The sequence below is a fragment of the Schistocerca gregaria genome, chromosome 2 (genome assembly GCF_023897955.1).
Source record: "Schistocerca gregaria isolate iqSchGreg1 chromosome 2, iqSchGreg1.2, whole genome shotgun sequence".
Lineage (NCBI taxonomy): Eukaryota > Metazoa > Arthropoda > Insecta > Orthoptera > Acrididae > Schistocerca > Schistocerca gregaria.
The window spans coordinates 180,422,519-180,445,940 of NC_064921.1; the positions used below are offsets into that span (position 1 = coordinate 180,422,519).

General features: G+C 45.0%; 1 protein-coding gene across 2 annotated transcripts in view; it reads right to left on the reverse strand.

The window, feature by feature from the left end:
- LOC126336640 (uncharacterized) overlaps positions 1-17,803 on the reverse strand; it is a 1,144,005-nt gene extending 1,126,202 nt beyond the window's left edge. Inside the window, exon 1 of one of the 2 annotated variants that reach the window (XM_050000560.1) lies at positions 16,830-17,803. In XM_050000560.1, the coding sequence (XP_049856517.1) occupies positions 16,830-17,036 (207 nt within the window). In that variant the 5' untranslated portion in view covers positions 17,037-17,803. The remainder of the gene's footprint in view (positions 1-16,829) is intronic. The other variant, XM_050000559.1, reaches the window with a different exon arrangement.
- Between the last annotated feature and the right edge of the window lie 5,619 nt (positions 17,804-23,422).

Sequence of the window (23,422 nt, forward strand, 5' to 3'; positions counted from 1 at the left end):
GGGTGGTATCGCATGACTTTTGTCGCCTCAGTGCAAGGCGTCGCAGAATTAGATATGCGATGACGAGATTAGGTTGCGTGCCCATTTTAACGACATTTTATGACCTCGACAGTTTTTGATTTCATGAATGTTCTTTATCATCGGTTAGCAGGGCAATGTATTGGACTCTTACATGTAACACATGCTACATCAACATCGACCGCACCCGTACCATATTTCTATGCACCAGGAATTGAATGGCGACGGATATCAACGTCGTGTGCAGTTCTGCCACTGGGCACAAGAGAAATTACGGGACTATGACAGATTTTTTGCACGCATTCTATTTAGCGACGAAGCTACATTCACCAATACAGGTAAAGTAAACCGGCATAACTACTGGAACATCAGCGACCTTGGCGGGTTAATGTATGGTGCAGCATTATGGGAGGAAGGGTAATTGGCCCCCATTTTATCTATGGCAATCTAAATGGTGCAATGTATGCTGATTTCCTACGTAATGTTCTATCGATGATACTACAATATGTTTCACAGCATAACAGAATGGCGATGTACTTCCAACATGATCGATGTCCGGCACATAGCTCGCGTGCGGATGAAGCGGTATTGAATAGCATATTTCATGACAGGTGGATAGGTCGTCGAAGCACCATACCATGGCCCACACGTTCACCGGATCTAACGTCTCCGGATTTTTTTGTGTGGGGGAAACCTGAAGGATATTTTCTATTGTGATCCACAGACAACGCCTGACAACATGCGTCAGCGCATTGTCAATGCATGTGCGAACATTACGAAAGGCGAGATACTAGCTGTTGAGAGGAATGTCGTTACACGTATTGCCAAATGCACTGAGGTTGACGGACATCATTTTGAGCATTTATTGCATTAATGTGGTATTTACAGGTAATCATTCTGTAACAGCATGCGTTCTCAGAAATGATACGTTCACAAAGCACATGTATCACATTGGAACAACCGAAGTAAAATGTTCAAACGTACCTACGTTCTGTATTTTAATTTAAAAAACGTACCTGTTACCAACTGTTCGTCTAAAAGCGTGAGGCATATGTTTGTGACTATTACTGCCCCATTGATCACAAAGCGAAATAAGTGGTCCTACTACAACATTCATATTTCTTTACGTACTACATTAATACACTCCTGGAAATGGAAAAAAGAACACATTGACACCGGTGTGTCAGACCCACCATACTTGCTCCGGACACTGCGAGAGGGCTGTACAAGCAATGATCACACGCACGGCACAGCGGACACACCAGGAACCGGGGTGTTGGCCGTCGAATGGCGCTAGCTGCGCAGCATTTGTGCACCGCCGCCGTCAGTGTCAGCCAGTTTGCCGTGACATACGGAGCTCCATCGTAGTTTTTAACACTGGTAGCATGCCGCGACAGCGTGGACGTGAACCGTATGTGCAGTTGACGGACTTTGAGTGAGGGCGTATAGTGGGCATGCGGGAGGCCGGGTGGACGTACCGGCGAATTGCTCAACACGTGGGGCGTGAGATCTCCACAGTACATCGATGTTGTCGCCAGTGGTCGGCGGAAGGTGCACGTGCCCGTCGACCTGGGACCGGACCGCAGCGACGCACGGATGCACGCCAAGACCGTAGGATTCTACGCAGTGCCGTAGGGGACCGCACCGCCACTTCCCAGCAAATTAGGGACACTGTTGCTCCTGGGGTATCGGCGAGGACCATTCGCCACCGTCTCCATGAAGCTGGGCTACGGTCCCGCACACCGTTAGGCCGTCTTCCGCTCACGCCCCAACATCGTGCAGCCCGCCTCCAGTGGTGTCGCGACAGGCGTGAATGGAGGGACGAATGGAGACGTGTCGTCTTCAGCGATGAGAGTCGCTTCTGCCTTGGTGCCAATGATGGTTGTATGCGTGTTTGGCGCCGTGCAGGTGAGCACCACAATCAGGACTGCATACGACCGAGGCACACAGGGCCAACACCCGGTATCATGGTGTGGGGAGCGATCTCCTACACTGGCCGTACACCTCTGGTGATCGTCGAGGGGACACTGAATAGTGCACGGTACATCCAAACCGTCATCGAACCCATCGTTCTACCATTCCTAGACCGGCAAGGGAACTTGCTGTTCCAACAGGACAATGCACGACCGCATGTATCCCGTGCCACCCAACGTGCTCTACAAGGTGTAAGTCAACTACCCTGGCCAGCAAGATCACCGGATCTGTCCCCCAATTGAGCATGTTTGGGACTGGATGAAGCGTCGTCTCACGCGGTCCGCACGTCCAGCACGAACGCTGGTCCAACTGAGGCGCCAGGTGGAAATGGCATGGCAAGCCGTTCCACAGGACTACATCCAGCATCTCTACGATCGTCTCCATGGGAGAATAGCAGCCTGCATTGCTGCGAAAGGTGGATATACACTGTACTAGTGCCGACATTGTGCATGCTCTGTTGCCTGTGTCTATGTGCCTGTGGTTCTGTCAGTGTGATCATGTGATGTATCTGACCCCAGGAATGTGTCAATAAAGTTTCCCCTTCCTGGGACAATGAATTCACGGTGTTATTATTTCAATTTCCAGGAGTGTATTTAATAAAAGAAATGGGAGTTCCTATTTTCAAAATGCAGTTGATATCCGTTTGACTTATAGCAGCAGCATCTAGCGGGCCAACCATAGTGCCATCTGGTTTCCCCTTTCAAGCTAGACAAGTTTCGTTCTTTGTAGTTTTTTCGTTTCACGCTTATTGCGTGAGATATTTGACTACCCCGTATACAATTTCTAGATTGAATATTTCTTTTGCTTTTTTATTTACAATTCTGAATACCACTAAGTTTGGTAAGTTTACGGTGCAACGTTTAGTTCCGATCTAGCTGTCTGACATCTGGACTGTGGTGGCTGGCGACAGCATAATGAGCGCAGCTCGGCGGATGTGTAAGCCAGGTTGCCTACTGCGGAGTGAATTAAACGCCAGCTAAACGCGAGCAGGTGGCTCCGGATAGCGGACTTCTTCAGTGCACAATGAGCTCGGGGGCAGCCACAGCTACTGCTGCGACCTCCGGCTTCCGCCAGTAAATCAGCCCCCGCTCTATCGGCCGGACTCGACAGTAAGGAGTTGCGGAGCTGCTCTCTTCTATCCGCTTCCAAAGCGGCTAACGCTCCGACTGCGCCATTACCACAGAGCACAAACCCCCCTAAATGCGCCCCTCGACGGAAACCCCGAAATAACGCGGCCAGTATCTAAATTATTTTCTAAATGCGAGCTGCCTCCCCCCCCACCCCCACCCCCTGCTGGCATACATATTCATAGTGCGGCCGTTAAGGGCGCGAGCAGGGGCGCCCGCGCAGATAAAAAATGTTTACGGCCACTGGACGCCCATTGCGGCGGCCGGCACGGCACGGAGCAGAGCGGAGCCGAAGCGAACGTACCAGCGTAAAGGGCCAGCGCGCGCTCTGTATTCGCTTCCTGCTTTCCCCTCACTTTTGTAGAGGAGACGGCCCTACCGGAAACTCATCCCCATGGTAAGAATGAGCTGATTCGATTAGCTTTCTCAGAAACTACGGGGATAATCCAGGAACTGAGGACCATTTGCGCATTCTTCCTACGGATCTGTCTTGTTTGACAAGGGGAGTGTGTGCCCAACTGGTGTCTCGCTTTTGTCATCTTTCGCATGACTGGATTACTTAAGCGCACCAGACAAAAAATTGAACATCACGAGAATTTATTTACCATATAGCATTACGCATGAAATGTGTGTGAAATCTTATGGGACTTAACTGCTACGGCCATCAGTCACTAAGCATATACACTACTTAACCTAAATTATCCTAAGGACAAACACACACACACACACACACACACACACCCATGCCCGAGGGAGGACTCGAACCTCCGCCGGGACAAGCCGCACAGTCCATGACTGCAGCGCCTTACAGCGCGAAATACAGTCAATAATACATAAAAAGCGCATAAACAGCACAAACACACGCGCACACACACACACACACACACACACCCATGCCCGAGGGAGGACTCGAACCTCCGCCGGGACAAGCCGCACAGTCCATGACTGCAGCGCCTTACACCGCGAAATACAGTCAATAATACATAAAAAGCGCATAAACAGATACAACGAAATATCTTTGTGGATGAGGAGTTGAAAATTATTCATTCTCTTCGAACATTCTTTCAGAAGGGCTTCTTGTCTACTTAACAGAGCAAAAGGAAGACTGAGTTTAACGTCCCGCCGACACTGAGGTCATTAGAGATGGAGCACAAGCTTGATTGTGTCAAGGATGGTGAAGGATATAGGTCGTGTCCTTTCAAAGGAACCATCCCGGCATTTGTCATGGAAAACCTCAATCTGGGTGGGTGGGCACTGGTTTGAACTGTCGTCTACCCCAATTGCGAATCCAGTATGCTAACCATTGCGCCACCTCGCTCGATTTATCAGAGGGGGAGCTATGTTGCTGCGTGTTGGAAGCTAGCATAAGGGAGTAATTATTAAGCACACGAAAATGATTCTCACGGTATTATTGAGCTTACTGTCTATCTTATTTATACGAACGTTGCTCAAACACACAGAAGCACAATATTCAACCATTTAAAGCACTACAGTTTGAAGAGTATGTGCGAATGCTCCCCAGTTGGTAATACAGAGTTCCTGTGTACTTAATTTACAAGACGTTTTTGCTAGATGTGTCATATCATTTATCAATACTACCCCACACGCGTCACAAAGTTGGCAACATAATTGCAAGTTTCTTTCAGACTGCGACAGCGGTCGTGCAGAGTATGGCAGACCCAACGGCGTGCGCCCACTGAGCCACACCTCCACGGGGTCTGGACTATGAGCGCGCTTTCCCGCCACAGTGTGGGACTATTGGCGGCGGCCACCACTTATCTCATTCGCACTTGGAGCCTCTTTTCCATGGCACCATAGCTTATGCTTACTTTACAGGGCATTATGCTCATTGACATTATGATAGCTGCATCATCTGTAGTGAGTATTCGTACGCTTGGAAAAAAACCAGTTAAGTGAATCTCCTGTTTACTGTGTTTGCTAATTATTTCTGCTCCTGTCCAGCTTTCCTACAACTATAGTTGCCAGACGACTCTGTAGCACATCTCTCCTTACCATTGTGTACGAAGTCGTACACAACAAGCTGCTTCCTGAATGGTAGCGTCCCATCAAGAGTTATTCCAAGATAATCTGGGTGACTCTGGTAGGGGAGCGCTGTATCGTTCATGTGGACCTCAAGTTTATAGTCTCCGGCTTTGCTGTTTAAGTGGAAAGTGCTGATTTTGGTTTTAGAACGATCGGATATGAGTCTCCAAATGGTGAAATATTTATGTATTTTGTTGAGATTATCATTTAGAGTGCTTTCAGGACTTTTGAACCCCTTGTGCTGAACTGAAAGTGCTAAATCGTCAAGACATCTAGACTTCTTTACGCTGGTTTCAGGTATATCACAAATATAACGATTGAAAGCTATAAGGAATAATAATGACTCGTGAGGTAGTCCCTTATTTAATCTCTTTGCTTATGAGACTAACCCACCTGTCTGAGAAGATGTTATTGATTAGTCTCAATGTGGTTTCGCATAGAAAGACTGTCTCCCTTTCCACAATGTATCGTAAGCGGCAGTCATGTCACAAGGGCTACAAATGTCTTCAGTTGTTTCTGAAATCCAGATTCGACGTGCGTAGCTGAACTTAGAACCAGGTCTGTGCTGCACCTGTTTGGTCTACATGGATATTTCCCAGGATTCTTGTGCCTACCCTATTTAATAGAAGTCTTGTAATCGCAATTGAATTATACTGCCGGACGATAGCTCCCTTTTTCATCTGAAGGCTTATTATGTTTTTGAGGACAGCGATAATTTTAGTAATTTTCAAAGGATTTGGCAGACACCCCGATGTAAAAATTCTTATCAGCCATACCCTAGTCCTCTTCCCACAGCGATGTAGAAACTCAGTGAACGCCATCAAAACCAGATGACTGGCCTATCTATACATCCTGGAGAGCTGTTTCTAGTTCCTCCAAAGTGATGTCCTGAGAGAATTGTGTATCAGCAGGTGGTATTTGTCGAAAGATACTATGCTCATTTTTTTCATTTTTCTTGTACTGTGGTGCGTGGGGTTGATCTGCTGTTCTGTTATTCTGCGCAACGGATTAATCTGAGATGTACCCTTTACCCTGTGGCTCCTGCAAGATGCAATTTCCACCCCCACACTACTACAGAAGTCAGACAGACCCTCCTAACGTTCTAAACGTTCACCAATAAATATATTCTGGAGTCGTCCGCTGTAAGGAAATGACACAAAAATTCACAAAATTTCTTATGTAACTAGTGGGATACTTGGGTACTGGAGTGATGCTAGTTAGTTGAAGAAAAAAAATGAAACTAACGAAAGTTATTATTTATTATGCAAAAAGTCTGAGAAATCACAATGGCACTTTTAGTTATGAATTGAACAAGTTATATCTTGGTTCTTTTTGGAATGTGAAGTTACCTCTCAAGGATAGGATTCGCTAATGAAATTTCTATACAAACTTAAGATTGTTACTGACTTTGCAGAATGGCTGAGAGGCGCGCCTACTCAGCTTGAATAATTATCCTTTAGAATGTTGTTAGGTGCGGTCGAGGCTGTCGCGTGTGAAATGTAGTGAAGTGTACTGTTATGGGGGAAATATGGGGCTCACAATAGCTGTCGCACACAATACCGTAAGCTGTGATGACAGCTGTCCTCGCCGCTCGCTGCTGACAAATAAGATAACTCTCTGGATTGACCTTCGCCAATCAAGCTGTCCCTATGCCTTGATGAAGTCAAGGATTCCTATTCGCCCCTAGTCTAACTATTGGTGTGGTACACTGGTCAGATAACCAGTCAACTGCGATGCCACTCCAAAATTCGCTCTCAGGCGTTTAACTATAACTCTGTCCGTTAACACCGCACAATAAGTGTGTTGGCCAACACAGTGCAACACTTAATCGCAAGGACTCAATATAAAGTCGCACTTCGATTCGCTCTCGACAGAGGTGCTCTCCCAGTGAAGTACTGAGGAGAGACTTGTTCCTCGCTCCAAGAGCGACAACCGAACGGCGCCTCTCCACACCAGACATGAAAGGGTATATCTTTCGGTCTCTTCCATTACTCCTTCAGCTCAAGGCGTCAGAAATATCATCTGACAATCAGCATTGCTCTTCTAAAACGGGAGAATGACGTTTCGTTTAAGGCGATCAATCCGGAAATCTGTAGTATCAGCGTTTGGCGTTTGCTGTCATTTTTGAAGATTTACATCTACCTCTATATGCGTACACCGAAAGACACCATACGGTACATAGCGGAGGATATCACGTACCATTGTTAGACATTTACTTTCCTGTTCTAGTCGCATATAGAGCGATGGAAAAACTACTCCTATAGTCATCCACATGAGCGCTAATTTCTCTCATCTTCGTAAGCATTACCCGAAAGGTACGTTGGCGACTGTAAAATCAGTGTGGAGTCGGCGTCAAATGTCGGTTCTCTAAATTTCTGCAACAGTGCCTCGCGAAAAAGCGTCGTTTCCCTCCAGGGATTCCCAATTGAGTTCACTAAGCATTTCCGTAATACTTGCGTGATGATCGAACCAACCAATAACAAATCTAGCAGCCAGCCTCCGAATTGTTTCGCTGTCCTGCTTCAATCCGACCTGGTGAAGATCCCAAACACTCTAGCAGTACTCAAGAATGGGTCTTGCTAATATTATGCACTCTTGTCTCTTGTAAAGATGAGATAAACTTACTCAGAGTTCTCCCAATAAAACGAAATGAGACATCCGCCATCCTGACTATCAACTTGAAGTTTTCATTCCATTTCATATCACTTTGCAACATTAAACGTAGATATTTAATCGGTGTGACTGTGTTAAGTAGCACATTACTTACGCAGTGATCTAACATTATATGAGTGTTTTTTTTCTAATCATCGGCATTAATATAAGTTTTTCTACTTTTAGAGCAAGCTGCCATTCCTCACACCAACTCGCAGTCCCGTCTACGTCATCTTGTACCCCCTACAGTCACTCAAGGACGACATCTGTCCGCCAGGTCAGTTACACTACTGGCCATTAAAATTGCTACACCACGAAGATGATGTGCTACAGACGCGAAATTCAACCGACAGGAAGAAGATGCTGTGATACGCAAATGATTAGCTTTTCAGAGCATTCACACAAGGTTGGCGACGGTGCCACACCTAAAACGTGCTGACATGAGGAAAGTTTCCAACTGATTTCTCATACACAAACAGCAGTTGGCAGGCGTTGCCTGGTGAAACGTGGTTGTGATGCCTCGTGTAAGGAGTAGAAATGCGTACCATTACGTTTCCGACTTTGATAAAGGTCGGATTGTAGGCTATCGCGATTGCAGTTTATCGTATCGCGACATTGCTGCTCGCGTTGGTCGAGGTCCAAAGAGTGTTAAGAGAATATGGAATCGGTGGGTTCAGGAGGGTAATACGGAACATGGTACTGGATCCCATGGCCTCGTATCACTAGCAATCGAGACGACAGGCATGTTATCCGGATGGCTGTAACGGATCGTGCAGCCACGTCTCCATCCCTGAGTCAACAGATGGCGACATTCGCAAGACAACAACCATCTGCATGAACAGTTCGACGACGTTTGCAGCAACATGGACTATCAACTCGGAGTTCATGGCTGCGGTTACCCTTGACGCTGCATCACAGACAGGAGCGCCTGCGATGGTGCACTCAACGACGTACCTGGGTGCACCAATGGCAAAACGTCATTTTTTCGGATGAATCCAGGTTCTGTTTAAAAGCATCATAATGGTTACATCCGTGTTTGGCGACATCGCTGTGATCGCACATTGGAAGCGTGTATTCGTCATCGCAATGCTGGCGTTTCACCCGGCGTGAGGGTATGGGGCGCCATTTGTTACATGTCTCAGTTACCTCTTGTTCTCACTGACGGCACTTTGATCAGTGGACGTTACATTTCAGGTGTGTTACGACCCGTGGCTCTACCCTTCATTCGATCCCTGCGAAACCCTACGTTTCAGCAGGATAACGCACGACCGCATGTTGCAGGTCCTGTGCGGGCCTTTCTGGATACAGAAAATGTTCGTCTGATGTCCTAGCCAGCACATTCTCCAGATCTCTCACCCATTTAAAACGTGTGGTCAATGGTGGCCGAGCAACTGGCTCGTCACAATACGCCAGTCACTACTGTTGATGAACTGTGGTATCGTGCTGAAGCTGCATGGGCAGCTGCACCTGTTCACGCCATCCAACCTCTGTTTGACTCAATGCCCAGGCGTATCAAGGCCGATATTACGGCTGCAGGTGGTTGTTCTAGATACTGATTTCTCAGGATCCATGCACCCAAATTGCTTGAAAAATTAACCATGTGTCAGTTCTAGTATAATATATTTGTCCAATAAATACCCGTTTATCATCTGGATTTCTTCTTGGTGTAGCACTTGTAATGGCCGGTAGTGTATGTACATAGGGAATAAGAGCGGTTCGTATCACACTTCTCTGGCACTCTCCTGACGATGCCCTTGTCTCTGATGAACTTTCGCCATCGAGGACAACGTACTTAGTTCTTTTACTGAAAAAGTCTTAGGTTTTGGTTGGTCGAACCTGTCTGATCCATATCTCACTTTATTTGTGAAAGGAGAAGCACCTCCTCATTCAAATTACAACAGAATTGTCTAGTCAGCTTAATCAGCAGTAGAGCATTTACTGTGGGATTTGAACGTACGCACGCATGTACTTTAAATTTAGGATAACTGAATGCAATCCTAGTGATCTATTTATAAATATATATTCCGTTTCAAATGGTTATTTAACGAAATTCCGAAATGCTGTTTCGTGAAAGTTTGCTGTTACTCAGTTTCGGACAACGGAGCTCCAATGAAGAGAAGCGAAGGTGGATCAGATAGTGTCATCAGAAACACGCCGGTTAGTAAGAGTGCTTGTGGCGAGCCCCAATGGTAGCAAACAGCCGGTTAGGACATTGCAGGCCGACAGCGGAGCGTGTTTCGGAGCTCAACAGCCAGTGATAACCCACCACGTCGCACTCTAACGGATTACGGGCTGTTAGGCACGTTTGAACGAGGTCGTAAAGTGGAAATCCACGCAGCCTAATAGACCTCCCTCCTGTAGCCTCACACGGATCGAGTAACAGCTGTTGTAGCGCGTGAAGCGATATACTCGTATAGACACTGACACCACACACCGCTTCATCCACTCACCACTGCAATATACAGGTTGTTTCAAAAAGATTCATTCCATCTGACAAGACTGCTACATGAACGAATCTAAAGTTTAGCTCGGCACCAATAACAGAGAGCCGGCAGTTGTGGCCGAGCGGTTGTAGGCTCTTCAGTCTGGAACCGAATGACCGCTACGGTCGCAGGTTCGAATCCTGCCTCGGGCATGGATGTGTGTGATGTCTTGGGTCAGTTAGGGTTAAGTAGTTCTAAGTTCTAGGGGACTAATGACTTCAGATGTTAAGAGTATAGTGCTCAGAACCATTTGAACCATTTGAACCATTTTGAAGAACACGGATGTGAAGAGGGGTGTGTGGAAGGTGGTAGCGGAGAGAAGTAGGGAGGATAAGAAAAAGTTTCCGAAAGGATTCCTATGCGTTGAAATTCATCCAACGCAACAAGGATGAACGTGATTTGTCCCTTGCACAAGGAATGTGGACTTACTTGCTACTAGCAAGAGAGGATCTAGTGTTGTACTTCTATGATGGTAATTTCATATTTACCGTAGATTGCAAAGTATAGCTTACGTTGTTTCTTCCAGTTACGCATCACAAAGAGTCATATTTCCCATTTGTCACCAAAGTTTGACGACAGGTTTCTTTTATTTCTGGGTTTGCAATAATAAAAACTAGCAAATGTTCTTTTTATGTTACCTGGTATGTGTGCGTCCTTGAAACGACTTGGCCAAGTTTCTGCACAAGCTCACCGTGTGGCAGGGCTGCGCTTACAAAAACACTGTACGGGTTTGCGGTGCATCAGTTACGGTGACACAATGGATGCTGAATGTGAGCAAAGAATGCACATTACGTTCTGCGTTAAGTTCGAGAAAATACTCAGTGGATCGTGGATAATACACTACTGGCCATTAAACTTGCTACACCATGAAGATGACGTGCTACAGACGCGAAATTTAACTGACTGGAAGAAGATTCTGTGATATGCAAATGATTAGCTTTTCAGAGCATTCACACAAGGTTGGCGGTGATGGCGGCACCTACAACGTGATGACATGAGGAAAGTTTTCAACCGATTTCTCATACACAAACGGCAGTTGACCGGCGTTGCCTGGTGAAACGTTGTTGTAATGTCTCGTGTAAGGAGGAGAAATGTGTACCATCACGTTTCCGATTTTAATAAAGATCAGATTGTAACCTATCGCGAATGCGCTTTATCGTTGGTCGAGATACAATGACTGTTAGCAGAATATGGAATCGGGGGGTTCAGCAGGGTAATGCGGAACGTCGTGCTGGATCCCAACGGCCTCGTATCACTAGCAGTTGAGATGAGAGACATCTTATCCGCATGACTGTAACGGATCGTGTAGCCGCGTCTCGATCCCTGAGGCAACAGATGGGGACGTTTGCAAGACAACAACCATCTGCACGAACAGTTCGACGACGTTTGCAGAACCATGGACTATCACTCGGAGACCATGGCTGCGGTTACCCTTGACGCTTCATCACAGACAGGAGCGCCAGCGATGGTGTACTCAACGACGAACCTGGGTGCACGAATGGCAAAACGTCATTTTTTCGGATGAATCCAGGTTCTGTTTACAGCATCATGATGGTCCCATCCGTGTTTGGTGACATCGCGGTGAACGGACATTGGAATCGTGTATTCGTCATCGCCATACTGGGGTATCACCCGGCGTGATGGTATGGGGTGCCATTGGTTACACGTCTCGGTCACCTCTTGTTCGCATTGACGGCACTTTGAACAGTGGACGTTACATTTCAGGTGTGTTACGACCCGTGGCTCTACCCTTCATTCGATCCCTGCGAAAAGCTACATTTCAGCAGGATAATGCACGACCCCATGTTGCAGGTCCTGTACGAGCCTTTCTGGATACAGAAAATGTTCGTCTGATGTCCTGGCCAGCACATTCTCCAGCACTCTCACCAACTGAAAACGTCTGGTCAGTGATGGCCGAGCAACTGGCTCCTCACAATATGCCAGTCACTACTGTTGATGAACTGTGGTATCGTGCTGAAGCTGCATGGGCAGCTGTACCTGTACACGCCATCCAATCTCTGTTTTACTCAATGCGCAGGCGTATCGAGGCCGTTATTACGGCCAGAGGTATTTGTGCTGGGTATTGATTTCTCAGGATCTATGCACCCAAATTGCGTGAAAATGTAATCACATGTCAGTTCTGGTATAATATATTCGTCCAATAAATACCCGTTTATAATCTCCATTTCGTCTTGGTGTAGCAATTTTAATGGCCAGTAGTGTAAGTAAGTAAGTAAGCACATACAGGCGAGGCATTTTCAAGAAGTCGTATTTTCGAGTGACGCGAAAGTTTTCGTGAAGGCAGAGATTCAGTGCGAGACGATCCCGGAGCAGGTCGCCCGTCTACAGCACTTACCAATGCAAACATGGAGATTGTAAGGCAGTTGCTGCAAGAAGACCATCACGTAACTGCGTGTGTGGTATCAGAAGAACTCAATTTGAATTGTGATGTGTGTCATAAGACATTACACACAGATTAAGGGGAATGGATACACACTAATAGACGAACAGAAAGCGGAGAGACAAAGGTTTTCTGCTGAACTACTTCAGCCATGGTGATCCGACATTTCTGTCAAAGATTATTACTGGCCCTCACACGAAATGCCATAGTGCTGAGTTTGGGAGTCCCAGATCACCAGCTTCTAAAACCGTCAAACGACTACCTTCGAGAACACGGACAATGTTGATCAATTTCTTTGATAGTAAACAGACATTCAGTTACTGCTATCCCACATCCGCCATATTCATCCGATCTCTTGCCTTGCGATTTATTTCTTGTTTCCGAGAGTGAAAAGGTGAGCGAAAGGAAATCTGCTTCTAGATATCGCAGACATCCAACGGCCTGTGACAAATGAGCTTACAAGCATCGCAGCTGAAAATTTCCTTGCTCGCTTCCAACACCTCCAGAATCTTTGGGAACTGTGTATAGACAGTCAAGAGGACTACTTCTGTAGTAGGTAGGATCATTACTTTGTAAATGCTATTTTCTGTTAAAAAAACTGTTAAGGAACTTTTCTGACAAAGGGTGTATAAACTACCAAACTGCGCTGGCTTCGCAGGATTGCACTACTTGTATATGGCTGGAGGTCTTATCTGGCGTAGGAGTAATAGATTATATACATAAACCTTCCTCCTGAATCAGTCTATCAGTGAAATCCATTTCAAAATTCCTGCAGTAGTTATGAGCTTAATTTTCACATATAGACAGAAAAGCGCGGCGTAGGACCTTAACTCATAATACCTACTCACCAGAGCGCCCGTACGACAGTTTTAGAAAGGGGGGGAGGTGAGGTTGGTAGCCTGTCAGACCGGGTATATCTATATTTACTATTTTTACAAAACGAAAGGCAACTTGAAGTAGCCAAAAAAAGATCCAGTTGCGTCACAGTTAAAACCTACGCAATACCGAGTTCTATATCTTTTTCTTGGCAGAAAACTACCCGATTACATTGCAGTTTTTGCCCAAGAGCCGGGAGGGGAGGGGGGGGGGGGGGGAGGGAACGGAGCTGTGGTGCATCCGTATCCTGGTAATGGGCGCCCTTGGGTACAGATAACAAATAAAATGAATTTATTGATGACTTTTGGTGTGAGAACATGGTTGAAAGCAGCCTACCAGAACAGCGTTCATTATATTGAAGTTATCATCGACATGTGAGCAAACAGGGTTAGTCACGCGACACAATCGATGGTAGACTGCTAGAATCATCATCAACTGTTACCTGTTACCAGTGATCTTCGTCGAGAGTGCTGTACAGCATTTACTGCAATTCGTCGTATCACCAGTAGTGGCAAGACGCTTTTAGATTATGTAGGAGGAAATCCTCAGATCCCTCCCATCAGATGTACACTACCAGTGTCTAGAAACCGCGGGCGACATCGTCGTATGCCTCGAGCTGTAAGACATGCAGAGCTCTACTCTCGAAGAAAAGTACGCCACGCAGATGCAACAGAATAGCACCTCATAAACTGAGAACGCAACACGCGTATTGTTGACTTGTTGTTTCTAGGGCTAGGCAAACGATACTAGCGTTCGAATGGGTTCGAGGTTTCCCGATACGCAGCAGCGTTCGATACAGTATCAAGTTTGTTCGACCAATCACGTGACAGTGGGCAACAATAAGCTATGGTTCCGCTTAAAATTTGACAATTTCGTGAAACACTGGAGGAAATAGCGGTACATTTTTCCACTGCACGAACTCCTATTGTGGGTGACCAAATTTACAACAAGAATTTTCGTATAGTACCGATATGTATGGATATATATGCATATGTAAATATTTATGCTGGTCTTTAAGGAAAGATAACGGATAAACACGAAAATATTGATCAAATAATAACACTTTTCATTTGTTTATAAGAGACCGCAATTATATACAAAGTACGTTGCAAATGAGAAATTCAGTCCGTCTCCACGTTGCAGAATATCAGATAAATTCGTTACCATATTTTAACCCACTGGAAAAACAGACTGCAACATTCATGTGAAACAATCAAGACAAATAATTAAGAACTGAACGTCTAACAAACGAATTACATCTACCGCGAGAATGAATTACAGTGGCAAGACACGTCTCGGTGGTGGTATCATCAGACGTCACTATATCACGGGACGAACGAAATCTTGATACTTGGACAGAATCACGATTGTAACCTTTCATTTGTTTATTAGTGGCCGTTGTTGCACATTACCTACACCCTAAGAGATATTTCCCACCAAGTTTCACAATTTTTTGTTATTAAAATCCATAGTGAATTAAAAACGCTAAGGCACGTTGTTGCGAGAGTGTCAAGACAAGTCAACAGATCGCGCGTCGATCAAAAGATCGACCAGAACCCAAGTATTTCCGAACTTCACATACGCTGTTTGAACAGTTAAAGTCGTGTTGAACCACAGGCCTAGTCATCTCCATTTGGTCGAACTGATTTGTCGTCTAAGAAGTCTGAGTTCAGCCAAATGGGAACTTTATATTGTCTGCCTTGACATATTAACGTCTATGTTTATACGCCGCAAGTGTTCTGTCGGTAAAGTACAGTCTTTGTTTCACTTTCCCTACAACATTTTCTGTGTGACGTTTAAAATGTAAGTTGTTTGTGACTATAGTGCTCAGGTATTTAGTCGAATATAAATCCTTTAAATTTGTTTGATTTACCACGTAACCAAAATTTAACGGATTGGTTTTAGAACTCATGTGTAGGACTTCACACTTTTTATTATTTAGAGGGTCGATTTTTGCACCACAAAGGTATCATCTCCAAATAATTTTGCAATTGCTTTTGATCTTCATATTACTTTACTGGACAGTAAACAACAGCATCGTGTGCAAACAATCTGAGAGGGCTGCTGATGACTAACATAGGGCACCGTCCCAACTGCAAGTTGAATGACTGCCGGCATCCAAGGGCAACAAAAATTTGATTCTCGGTATTGACTTAATTTAGAGCTTTTACGAGACTGTTTCTAACTCACACCCCCCACAAAATGGTGTAAGGAATGACGTTAATCGCTTACAATATTTTCGCTGTTCATGCAGCAAAGCTTCAGCAAGAGGCGTGACGCTTTGACTTATTACTTCTTTACTGCTAACTCTATTTGCAATACATTTTTCAGACAGTAGACGTACGTAGTACTATCAGCACTAGAATATCTTAGTTACTGTGAGGCATCTCATCTTTGTTTCTCATGTTTTGTGACGAGGTAGTATGAACAAAAACAAGATAAAAATTACCAGCAAAAGTGTACTATAAAGTGCATACCTCAACGGATGTTAGTACTTGTTCATCTGCACTTTTACGAAACACATATCTTCTAATGAACAAATCCGGATAGTGATGATGTGTACTGGACTTTTTTCTAATTTGATCCTTACTACCACGTCTGAGAGTTTGTCGGTTGCTCATGATTCACCCCGTATGAAAAATGCCATTGCGCAGACAAATATTTAAAAATTAACACTTAATTTTGAAAAACTCGGAAATTCGTAATTGGTAAACAACAAATAAACTTGTTTTGAAAAGAAAACTGCCTTTTCCTGCTGCTAGTTACTTTATTTATCCCATACGCGTTTCGCCTTCTCTTTTTCTAAAGCATCATCAGTGGGTTCTATAACGATACAGTTTGTTAGTTATAGATTATCAAACAGTTCACTTCGCGCTTTTTCGTAAAAAAATGATGATGCCTTAGAACAGGAGAAGGCGAAACGCGAATGGGATACATAAAGTAACTAGCAGTAGGAAAAGGCAGTTTTATTTACAAAACAAGTATTTATATGCTTGCTGCGGAGGATGGCTACACAAACAAACTTGTTAATAAATAAACTGTTTGGGTATACAAGTAAAAGGGGAAGAGACATTTATTTTCCACCACGGAAGTCTTAGTAACTTGTGTCCCCTCTCCCTTGCATCGTTACGTAATCTAAAACATTACAAATACAGCGGCTGGCAGAGCATTGTTAGAGGAAGCGAAGCGCTGCAGCTGGGAGGTGCTATTGTTGCGGCCTCCCGACGCTCTGTTGCTGCCGGTAAGCCTACTCACCCTCTTGCTGTCCCTGAACTTGACCCAGCCGTCGACGACGGTGAGGTCAGGACCCTCCGGCTGCTCCACCGGAAGCTCGCCGTGGGCAGCGTGGCTGCCTCCACCGCCCCCGTCCGGCTCCGACACCACGCAATCCGCCGCCGCCTGCGACGCCGAAGTCGGCTCGCAAGAACCGCGAACGGTAGAACTGGACGCCGCTTCCGCCATCCCTGTCGCTACCCCTGATACCCTTCCGCCAACTAAATACTGCCGTCCTCGTTAGCCTATGTTTAAGTCACCAACAGTATTCTGCCGCGCATTTAGGGTCAAAAAACTCGCAACGAGGAAGAGAATTCGTAGCGATGACCACAAGAAACCAACATTTATGTTCTTCCACCCTCCCAAAACCTTCAGGCGCTGAAGGAGCTAGAGTGGTTTACAATAATACATATGTTACCGCCAATCAAGTAGATTGTGTCTTAACGAGGACCCGCTCGAATTCACTCTTGGTAATGCTCAGCACTTATTAAACTCATCAGTATAACAGCTTGCTTTATCAACAGCTCGAAACTACGAAACGGCAACAGGAAAATACAACGAAAGTACGCGAAATATACTTCCCCTACAAATTCACCTTTGCCTCACTTCGCAAGACCGGCGCCGTAAACTCTCGTGTGTATCAGGACGGGCACACAAAACAACTAAAAGCAGCTCTCTTAAGTTATTCTGACCACCGTAAAATTCGATTGTTGCATTACTGAAAACTGTTTACAACCAGCCCTAAACACGTATGTCGACGGTCACTTAACAGGAAAAAGACTATGAGACACGTGTGCCTAATGACGGTATCCCAGTGAACGGTCTCTGACTGTACCGGAAAAGCTAGGCTCTAGTGTTGAGAAAGTTTCGACTCGCGCCAGGCGGCGGCGTAAGGGCGGGCGGAACGAGTAGAGGCCCCGAGGCGTCCAGCTGAAGCGCGCTGCTGCAGCAGACTGAATGAATCCACTGAGTGCCGCCGCCACTGTCGCGCCCCTCGCGGCCGGCTCCGAAACTAGGAGGGGCCGTGTGTCGCAGGCGAGCCTGCCTTCAGGGTGCCTCACCTCGCGTGTGCAGTGCGTTTCAGGAGAAATTTAGTGTTCTAGGGTGTGATAGTACCGACCGATCGGAATAAAACTTTCCCATTTTTATTCGTTATAGAGACACAACTGCAATTCGGAGAATGCTCAGGAAGCAAAGGCAGATGCACCCGCGGTACAAGAAAGATCGGGAGAATTAGGACAGGCATATGTTTGTAGAGATTCGTGTTGCTGTAAAAAGAGCGATTCGCGAAGCATTCAACTACCACCACCATCATACCTTAGCAAAAGATCTTGCTGAAAACCCAAGGAAATTCTGGTCTTACGTAAAATAGGTAAACGGGTCGAAGGCTTCCATCCAGTCACTCACTGCTCAGTCTGGCCTGGCAACAGCAGTCAGCAAAACGAAAGCTGAAATTTTCAATTTAGAATTTGAGAAATCTTTCACGCAGGAGGATCGTACAAGCATACTGCCGTTTGAGTCTCGTACAGATTCCCGTATGGATGACATAGTGATAGACATCCTTGGGGTTGTAACGCAGCTGAATAGGTTAAAAATAAATAAATCGCCAGGCCCTGATGGGATTCCAATTCCGTTTTACAGAGAGTACTTACTCTACTGGCTTCTTACTTAGCTTGCATTTATCGCGAATCTCTTGCCCAGCGTGAAGTCCCGAGCGACTGGAAAAAAGTACAGGTGACGCCTGTATATAAGAAGGGTAGAAGAGCGGATCCTCAAAATTACAGATCAATATCCTTAACGTCGGTTTGTTGCAGGATTCTCGAACATATTCTCAGATCGAATATAATGAATTTCCTTGAGGCAGAGAAGTTGCTGTCCAAGCATCAGCACGGCTCCTGCGAAACGCAACTCGCCCTTTTTTCACGTGATATTGTAAGTAGGCTGTTTAGGTTTTTATATTGGTAACGCCACATAGCGCTCTGTATGAAAATCACTGGCTGTGCCGTGTGCTGTCTGTGGCTGGTTTGCATTGTTGTCTGCCATTGTACTTTTGGGCAGCGGCAGCTGGATGCTAACAGCGCGTAGCGTTGCGCAGTTGGAGGTGAGCCGCCAGCAGTGGTGGACGTGGGGAGAGAGATGGCGGAGTTTTGAAATTTGTATGGCTGGATGTCATGAACTGCTATATATATTATGACTACTAAGGTAAATACATTGTTTGTTCTCTATTAAAATCTTTCATTTGCTAACTATACCTATCAGTAGTTAGTGCCTTCCGTAGTTTGAATCTTTTATTTAGCTAGCAGTATTGGCGCTCTCTGTATTGCAATAGTTTGAGTAACGAAGATTTTTGGTGAGGTAAGTGATTTGTGAAAGGTATAGGTTAATGTTAGTCAGGGCCATACTTTTGTAGGGATTTTTGAAAGTCAGATTGCGTTGCGCTAAAAAATATTGTGTGTTAGTTTAAGCACAGTTTTGTATAATTTTTCAAAGGGGACGTTTCATAGTGCACTAAACAATCTTGCAACTAGCAAGACAATAGACATGAAACGTTTCTCATCATTTCATTTCAGTAAATATCTTAAATTAAGAACTCTACAGTGTAATCATGTTTTCAAGTTTGAGGGTGTCGTATTTACGATGCTTTCTACAAAGGAATGTCAATAGCGAGGATAATCCCCTCTTTTTTTTCTCTCCACCTGTGCCTCTGACAGGCACACACTAATGGCTTTCTTTTGTCAGGTGGTTGTCGCGCAGCTGGGTGCCCACGACGCATTACGTGCAGGTGGTCACTTAACTGTCTTATCGAAATATTTACGACACCAGTTTCCGCTACAGTGGCAGTCTCATATAAAAAAAATTCACAGGTCAAGAATTTGCGTTACAAATCTGTAGAAACAAAATCCTTTAAATATAATAGTGTCCAAAAAAATTTTCGTTGGCATTGTAATACATTCACGCATGTACATACATTTCATTAATCTTAAAGTACCATTCTTGGTTTCAAACAACCCTTTTCACAAACCAGACTCCCTAACCACTACTCATTATTCCTTACCTTATTCGTCGACACTTCTTCAATATTTCATCATAACAGATGGATTTTTGAAAGTCAGATTGCGATGCGCTAAAAAATATAGTGTGTAAGTTTAAGCACAGTCTTGTATAATTTTTCAAAGGGGACGCTTCAATATCTTGCGAACCATGGATGAAGGCTATCAGACGGATGCCAAATTCCTTGACTTCAGGAAAGCGTTTGACTCGGTGCCCCACTGCAGACTCCTAACTAAGGTACGAGCATATGGGATTGGTTCCCAAGTATGTGAGTGGCTCTAAGACATCTTAAGTAATAGAACCCAGTACGTTGTCCTCGATGGTGAGTGTTCATCGAAGGTGAGGGAGTGCGACAGGGAAGTTTAGTACGTCCGCTGATGAGATCTATCTACATAAATGATCTTTTGGATAGAGTGGATAGCAATGTGCGGCTGTTTGCTGATGATGCTGTGGTGTACGGGAAGGTGTCGTCGTTGAGTGACTGTAGGAGGATACAAGATGACTTGGACAGGATTTGTGATTGGTGTATAGAATGACAGATAACTCTAAATATAGATAAATGTGAATTAATGCAGATGAATAGGAAATAGAATCCTGTGATGTTTGAGTACTCCATTAGTAGTGTAGCGCTTGACACAGTCACGTCAATTGAATAATCGGGCGTAACATTGCAGAGCGATATGAAGTGGGACAAGCATGTAATGGCAGTTGTGGGGAAGGCGGATATTCGTCTTCGGTTTATTGGTAGAATTTTGGGAAGGTGTGTTTCAAGGAGACCGCTTATAAAACACTAATACGACCTATTCTTGAGTACTGCTCGAGCGTTTGGGATCCGTATAAGGTTGCATTGAGGGAGGACATAGAAGCAATTCAGAGGTGGGCTGCTAGATTTGTTACTGTTAGGTTTGATCATCATGCGAGTGTTATGGAAATGCTTCAGGAACTCGGGTGGGATTCTCTAGAGGAAAGGAGGCGTTCTTTTGGTGAATCGCTACTGAGGAAATTTAGAGGACCAGCATTTGAGGCTGACTGCAGTACAATTTTACTGCCGCTAACTTACATTTCACGGAAAGACCACAAAGAAAAGAGAAATTAGGGCTCGTACAGAGGCATATAGGCAGTCATTTTTCCCTCGTTCCGTTTGGGAGTGGAACATGGAGAGAAGATGCTAGTTGTGGTACGAGGTACCCTCCGCCACGCACCGTGTGGTGGATTGCGGAGTATGTATCTAGATGTAGATGTAGAATATAAGCTAAACAAATCCGGAAAGTGTTAATTCAGTTTTAATTGGTTTCAGAAATACGGCTCATTTAACCTAAAGAAAGGCAGAGAGTGTTAAGCAAAGGCGAATGATAAAGTTCGAAGCTAACTTTTACGAATCTCAGCTGAGACTTTCTAATTCTCTTGGCAACACCACGTGCAGCTCTTCTGAGGTCGTTTTGCCTTTCTAAGCAATACTACTCATAATCCGAACTATCGATTTGCCTCTTGTGTTTAGTTTTGCTTTCTAAACTTTGCCTTTAACTACCCCCACAGGCAAAAATTTAAACAGGTAAGGTCTGGCGAGAGACGTTACCATACCAGCCGATCCACCTTCCGTGCCGGCCGGAGTGGCCGAGCGGTTCTAGGCGCTTCAGTCTGGAACCGAGCGACCGCTACGGTCGCAGGTTCGAATCCTGCCTCGGGCATGGATGTGTGTGATGTCCTTAGGTTAGTTAGGTTTAAGTAGTTCTAAGTTCTAGGGGACTCATGATCTCAGAAGTTAAGTCCCATAGTGCTCAGAGCCATTTTGAACCATCTTCCGTGGAAAGTTAGGTTTACATGGTGTCACATGACGAATGGAACGACCAGTCGCGTCGACATGCTGGAAGAACACACCAGTGGTTGCAGTCAAAGGAAGATATGTTAGAAGAAATACCTGGAAGACCAGGCGCTGACGATATAGCCCAAAACAACTGATTAGTTATCATACCACACCACACTTTAACAACAAGCGTTCTTGAAAACGTGTGTCCACTAAGGCATATGAGTTTTAGTTAAAAAATGGTTCAGTTGGCTCTAAGCACTATGGATCTTAACATCTGAGGTCATCAGTCTCCTAGACTTGGAACTAATTAAACCAAACTAACCTAAGGACGTCACACACATCCATGCCCGAGGCAGGATTCGAACCTGCGGCCGTAGCAGCAGCGCGCTTCCGGACTGAAGCTCTGCCACGGCGGCTGGTTGAGTTCTCGACAAAACACCTATGTGAATTATGAGAGTTATTCATAGCGTCACAACTGAAAGCCAGTTCATCAGTAAACAGTTTCATTGGGATTACTCGGCAAGTTACAACTAACTGACTACAAAATTTCAGTCGTCGTGCTTCATCCCCGTCTCCAAAGAGTTGAATCCACTGTAAATGATAAGGATAGAGGCGACGCCTACGTTATGTCCTCCGTCTTCTTGTATGTGTAACACCGTTTCGTGTAGAGATTCTGCGTCTGCTTCTTGAAGAACTGCGTCCCACTAACTTCATAACATCTTTGCCTTTATACACGTTCTGTTCATTTGCACGTTCGGATGCACCAACACTAGTCTCATGCAGTTTGATGGAAACACAGGTAAACACTCTTAAATTTACTACGCTTCCGTTAGGAACTCGTCTGCTGGATTCTCTACAAGCAACATCAGCAACGTTTCCATTAAAATAACTCGTTAACAAATACCATGCTGGCTGTCATACTTAGCATTTGTAAAGACATGCAGCATCCTGAAAGGGTACAGTAGAATTAACAAACAATTCACAGTCACATTTGAAAAATTCAGTCGGTAAACTTAAGCACAACGTCATGAACTGAACGTAGAAGAAATAACAGTTGATAAGTAAAACCATGGCAACTAATCAACAAGTAAAATGAAAACCAATCCCTGCAACTACCTGTGCCTCTGCAATCAACAGAAAAGGGTACATGTTACGTGAAGTGTTTTAGTCGAATTAATCTACACTACCAGCTCCTGAAATATTTACTAGTCCTGCTGAAACAACCTGTTCAAAAATGGTTCAAATGGCTCTGAGCATTATGGGACTTAACTGCTGTGGTCATCAGTCCCCTAGAACTTAGAACTACTTAAAACTAACTACCCTAAGGAAATCACACACATCCATGCCCGAGGCAGGATTCGAACCTGCGACCGTAGCAGTCGCGCGGTTCTGGACTGCGCGCCTAGAACCACTAGACCACCGCGGCCGGCGAAACATTCTGTATAAGTACAGATACTGTTCCCTTGTTTTTCGCCACTTGTCTCTAAACTAAATCAGAAATTTACTTTTTATGTTCACAATTACACAAAACATCATCCCTGTTGGATCGAACTAGTTAACTGACAAATAGTTTGTTGTGAGGCTTTGTAATTAATTTATTATTTTACAAGAACCTACTTAACCAGTGTTATTAATCTGTTTAAGTTCGTAGACCCGCGCACATTGCAGTTGTGTCGTGTGGCTGGGGCCACCCGTCGGGTAGACCGTTCGCCTGGTG